General features: G+C 47.4%; 1 protein-coding gene across 2 annotated transcripts in view; it reads right to left on the minus strand.

Moving 5' to 3' along the window:
* Positions 1 to 5,631, minus strand: part of Prrg4 (proline rich and Gla domain 4) — a 28,698-nt gene extending 23,067 nt beyond the window's left edge. The window contains exons 1-2 of one of the 2 annotated variants that reach the window (XM_006234655.4): positions 5,180 to 5,584; positions 4,861 to 4,981 (exon numbers count right to left, since the gene is read on the minus strand). In XM_006234655.4, the coding sequence (XP_006234717.1) occupies positions 4,861 to 4,963 (103 nt within the window). In that variant the 5' untranslated portion in view covers positions 4,964 to 4,981; positions 5,180 to 5,584. Of the gene's footprint in view, positions 1 to 4,860; positions 4,982 to 5,179 lie in introns of both variants that reach the window. The other variant, NM_001109203.1, reaches the window with a different exon arrangement.
* Positions 5,632 to 6,000: the final 369 nt, after the last annotated feature.

The raw sequence follows: 6,000 nt of genomic DNA on the forward strand, positions 1-6,000 counted from the left end.
GTTCAATTCCCAGCAACCACATGGTGGCTCACAACCATCTGTAATGGGATCTGATGCCCTCTTCTGGTGTGTCTGAACACAGCTACAGTGTACTCACATACATGAAGTAAATCTTAAAAAAAAAAAGTCCAAATCCCTCCTCTTTGCGGCCCCTGCCTTTCTGGGCGGGGCTCCTTCCGCTCCTCCGCCTGTGTTCAGCTGCAGCTTGCTGTGCGCGCGCGCCCCACACTGGGTCCTACCGTGTTCCTTAGTTTGCTTTCATCTTCCTGGGATGGAGCTCAGTGTTAATCTGACCGCTGGCCTATCTGTCACCATATTTAGCCGAGCTCTGCTTCCCCTGTCCCCCACAGCACTTAGCCCCAACCTACTTCTCATGTGCTTATCTGTTAGCATAATGTTCTCTCTTTAATGTTTCTAAAAGTTAATTATGTGTGCCTAGGTGAGTCTATGTGCTCTGTGTATGTGTAGGTGCCTACAGAGGCTAGAGGCTGCCAGAACTAGAATTACAGTTTTGACATCCCATGTAGGTACAGGAAACCAAACCAGATACCTGTACAAGAGCAACAAGTACATTTACTACATTAGTGGGAAGGATCCACAAAAAGGGAGATGCTAGTTGCTGGCACATGAGAGGCCAAAAAATCTTAGTGTGAACAAAATTACCTTTCTTAACTAACTATGGGAAAGCGCTCTTCTTGGATCTATATTCCTTTATACCTCTCTCTCTCTCTCTCTCTCTCTCTCTCTCCCTCTCTCTCTCTCTCTCACTTCTTTCTATGTACCTGTCCATTTAGTGGGGAGTGAGGGAGAAGGAGGGAGGGAGAGAGAGAGAGAACAAGAATGCACAACAATGTGTATGAATACAAATGTGCAGATGCCAGAAAGGGGCATCTGGTGCACTGATTGGTTTTCTGTGTTGACTTGACACAAGCCTGAGTTATCACAGAGAAAGGAGCCTCAGTTGAGGAAATGCCACCATGAGACCCAGCTGTAAAACATTTTCTCAACTAGTGATCAAGTTGGGAGGGCCCAGCCCATTGTGGGTTGGTAGTATTAGGTTCTATAAGAGAGCAAGCTGAGCAAGCCAGGGGAAGCAAGCCAGTAAGAAACATCCCTCCATGGCCTCTGCGTCAGCTCCTGCTTCCTGGCCTGCTTGAGTTCCAGTCCTGACTTCCTTTGGTGATGAACAGCAGCATGGAAATGTAAGCTGAATAAACCCTTTCCTCCCCAACTTGCTTCTTGGTCATGATGTTTGTGCAGGACTAGAAACCCTGACTAAGACATCTGGTGTCCTTTCTGTCTCTTAGCCTATTCCCTTGAAACAGGGTTTTGTCCTGAACCCAGGGGACTTTTATTTTCTCTGCTAGGCCTAAAGCCAGAAGGCTTCTTCAGGTGTCCTCCTGTCTTCCCAACTGAGAGCTCTGGTTACAGCCTTGTGTAGAGTTACTGGCTTGTTATGTGCGTGTTAGGATCTAAACTCAGGTCCTCATGATTGTTCAGTAAGCGCTCTTAACCATCTTTCTAGCTCTTACACTTGGACCTAAATTCTACAGGTAGAGGCAGTTCCTAGGGAAAGCCTGTGTGACTCAACTCAGCAGAGGGTTAAAGATGAAACCTGTGAGGAAGTGGCTCAGAGCCTGCCCAGCCACATGAGCCTGCTGTGTGTTCCTACTTCTCACAGAGGCTGAGATTTTTACAATTACTAGCTAAAGAGACAGTGCCAACCAGGCATGGTGGCTGTACTCCAATCTCCACACTCGGAAGGCTGAGGCAGGGATGGGCTACCATGCGTGTGGGATAGCCTGGGTTATAAAATGAGAGCATATCTTACTTTTCAAAATAAAACAAAGTAAATCCTCAGCTCCGAAAAAAACAAACAAACAAAAAACAAAACAAACAAACAAAAACAAAGTAAAAAGAACCACTGTCAACTCTCTCATAGGTAGTCTATCCTCTGACTTAGGAAGACCCATCACACACTCTACCCTGAGACCCAGCAAAGTTACTTTTCTTTCTGGATAGGGAGTTTCTCTGTGTCCTAAGCTGGCCTGGAATTTACTATGTACCCAGGACTGCCTTTGAACCTATAAAGATTCCCCCGAGTGCTGGGATTACAGTTGCATGCTACCGCACCAGGCTATTAAAACCACGTTTAATTAGAAAACAAAAGAAAAAATCTATAAACATTTTTACTTTTCCTGAAATATTTATGATAACGTCATAAGTACAACCTATGAGATTAGTCATGACCTTCACCTAAATGTGCCTTCCTGGATCTGCAGTGAGCCACTTCTAGTTGAAGTCATTGGCTCTGTCAGTGGCCAACCTTATACATAACCTTCAAGGCCAGCTCTGTTTCCTCCTGCTTTCCTCATGCTCTCAGGAGAAACACTGTCAAATTTGCTTCTATTTGGAAAGCAGCAAACGTCTCTGGAATGTCCAGGGCCCCCAGTGAGGGCTGCTACCTTCCCTCCCTTTGACCGCTGTGTGGAGTGGGGGAGGGTGCATGGCTTTTAATCCTATGTTTCTCTTGTCCTGAATTTCCCTAAGAGGTTGCCTGTCCACACAGTCCATTGTTACAAATTCACTACTAAAATATTCCATTCTTCTCTTCTGTTTCCTAAATGAGATCCTTCTGTTTCAACAGTGTCCTAAGAGTTTTAGCAGACCTCTCTGGGGGCTCCCTTCCCCACCCTCAGTTTCAGTAATAATTACTTCCAGATTCACAATCTCACTTTGTATAGTTTACCCCAGACCAACCAATGCCTAAAACTATGGAGTGGAAGAATCACACAGCATCCTGAGTAACATGATAAGAAGCCCTGCCCTTTTATTCAGTTCTGTCCAGAATCTGACTCAACCGCTTGTTCACAGCATTCACAGTGTGTGCACTACCTGTCCGTTAGCCATTTTGAACAGACCACATCTGGTAATATGCCAGGTTTATCTACAGATTTCAGTACTATCTGAGGTTTCAGGCATCTGTGGGGGTGGAGGGGTGGGAGTTGGGGAGTGGGAGGGTAGGGGTGGGAGAGTAGGTGATGGTGATTGAAATGCACCAATTGAAGGTAAGTGGAGGGACAGTGTGCCTTTAACATTCCTGTGTAAAGGGCTGGAGAGATGGCTCAGAGGTTAAGAGCACTGTTTGCGCTCCCAGAGATCCCAAGTTCAATTCCCAGAAACCACATGGTAGCTCACAACCATCTATAATGAGATCTCAGCGCCCTCTTCTGGCCTGCAGGCATACATGCAGGTAGAATGCTGTATACATAATAAATACATCTTTAAAAAAAAGCCCAACCATCCCCATGTTATCTTCTCTCACTTGCAGATGGGAAGCTCTGAAGCGCTCCCTGTGTCTCACACAGCTCTCCCAGCGTCAGCAGCCAACACAAGCAGCTGCTGCTGCTTACTCTTTCCGTTTCTTTCAGGGTCCTCTGTCTGTTCTTCTGTTACTGAGTTACTGAGAGTATCTGTTTACCCTGCCTCCACCGGCAGAGTGAAAGCTCCTCCAAGGCCTGAATGACAGTCCTTTCTCCGTCTCTAGCAGCCAGCAGAGGGCCTGACACACAATGTGTGCTTATATATGGCCTCTGACTCATTTTCATTTCCTGCAAACAGCTGTAGCCCTTTGCACTCGGCTCTGACCTCTGGATTATTTTATGATGTTTCTGACAGTAACTCCAATGCCTGGATGTGCCTGTGTGTTCATGTGGATGAACGTACTCACAACCATCCCGGAGAGCATGGTGTCTTCCCCGAGCGTGGACCATTACTACGGGTGGACTTACGGAAGGTGGTAGGCTTGGGAAGTACAAGGATCCCTTTCATTCTAACAACCTCTCTCTGTTTCAAATTTGTCTATCTAACTGCCCAGAACTTTGCCAAGGAATGTGATTCCTTTAGGCCAAAGTATTGTCCTTTCCTAACACACACACACACACACACACACACACACACACACACACACACACAGAGTGAGGGGAGCACACTTCATCAATCATGAATGAGTCTATCAGGAGTATTAGTAACAGATCCTATTCAAGTGAAAACGAACTGAGAACTGATCTGATAAAAAGGGATAAGGAATATAATAAGGGGCAGGAATGCGTGAGCTGAGTGAATCCAAAGTGCTGGTTGGTGCTGGTGGCAAAACCCAGTGACTAAGTAGGGAGAAGGATGTGGAAAGCCTAAGCTTTTTTTTTTTTAGCTTCTCACTTCTGGTTTTGCTAGGTTAGGCTTTTAAAATGGAAGCAGGAACCAATTTGTGACCTGTAACCGAAAATTCTGGGCCAGCAAGCTAGACTTAATCTCTCAAGCATCTGTCTTTATCTAGACAACGTTTGGAACGACCAGAAGGGTCATCCTGCCTTTCTACCAAGGAAGTCGGTCAAGACTAAGGGAGTAGAGTTACTTGCTTGGAATCTCACAAATCCAGACTAGGGGACAGGATGTGGCTCAGCGGCAGAGCGCTTGTCTATATGGGGACTCCCAGCGGTGCACAAACAAGTCCTGACAAGAGTCTGGCCTCTCTGCCAATCTTTCCAAGAAGCACCCTTTTGCTCTTTGTAACACAGAGTTTCACCGATTTTTGGACTTCGAAATAGGCTTTCAATTGAGTTAACCACAAACCAGGTGTTAAACATCTGTTTACTAGGGGAGATAAGTTTGTACATATTATAGTTAAAAACCCACAACTCTAAACAAGAAAGCCACAAATTAAAACAAAGGACACGCTGTTGCTCTGTGGTTCACGAAGGCGTGTAATTCCCCCTGCCACACTTTGGCTTGAGATCTATACAGTAAACTACTTCTGGTTTCCAGAAGGATTTTCCCCCAATCCGCAGCATGCTTACTTACCTTCTTCTGGGGCATGTTCTGAATCCTTTAGGCTTCTGGTACAAAGAGGAAATGCGAGGGTAAGTCTGGGCAGCTGGCTGAGTACGATCAGAAGTGGAAACATAGTCTAGCAACTGTCAAACTAAAACAAAAGTGACAAAGACACATTAAAAAGAAGTAAAAGAAAAAGAAATGAAGCAGCCCAAGTCTCAACTGGTTGGGTTTTAGTTGGAACTGAGTCAACGACCTGTTGTACCCCACGCGCTGTTTTTTTTATCTATCGGATCCAAGGCGCCCGGGCAGGTGGCTCCCCGGAGCGCCTGGGAACAAAAGCTGTTACCCGGAATCTGCGGAGGAGAGATCCGGACACTGGCCCAGGTAGACGCAACTCTCGCCAGCGCTGACAGGCAGCTAGGTGCTGGAATGCCACCGTTGAGACACCGTCTCCTCTCCGGGTGACTCTCCCACTCCTCCCCTCGCCTCCCGGCGCCGCACCTGTGTCCCCGGGCACATGTTCCAGCAGCCCCTGGGCGGGAGTCTAATTATCTGCTTGTCCCCAAGGTGGTTTGGTCCCTGTGTCGCGTACGCGTCTGGCTCTCGGAGACAGTCGGAGCCTAGCCCTTTCAGGCTCCAAGGCGACACTGGCGCGCGGAGGAGGCGCCTAGGATCCGCGCAGGGGCGCTCCGGGAACGTGCGCCGCACCGGGCCCAGCTTGTGTACTGGGGCCACTCCCATCCCTGCGGGACAAGGAGGAGAGGCGGGCCACTTGACAGCGCTCCTCCTGCGGCTCTCCTGCGTAGTCCCCAGCCCTATGCAAATGGGACGCTCACAGTTGGCTGACTAACAGAGAACCCAAGGCTCAACAGGAGTTTTGAACTTAGACCCAAAGCTTGGGCTCCCGAGGTTACCTGAGGTTGGCTGTTCTCGCAGGGTGGTCCAGGGGTGAGAACACAGTATTCATCCGAGAAAATATACTTTGTTCCTCATTTGCATTGTCACGTGACCAAAAAATTAATTAAAACAATCACAGTTCTCAGATGTGTTTCACCAGGTCTGGGTTGTCTACAAAATACTTAATGTCTCCGATTCCAAGTTGTTTCTACGATAACAATGTAAGATTTCACCTCTTTTACTTTCAATTTTTCCCCCTCGGGTTTACAG

This window comes from Rattus norvegicus, chromosome 3, assembly GCF_036323735.1.
Source record: "Rattus norvegicus strain BN/NHsdMcwi chromosome 3, GRCr8, whole genome shotgun sequence".
NCBI classification, from domain to species: domain Eukaryota; kingdom Metazoa; phylum Chordata; class Mammalia; order Rodentia; family Muridae; genus Rattus; species Rattus norvegicus.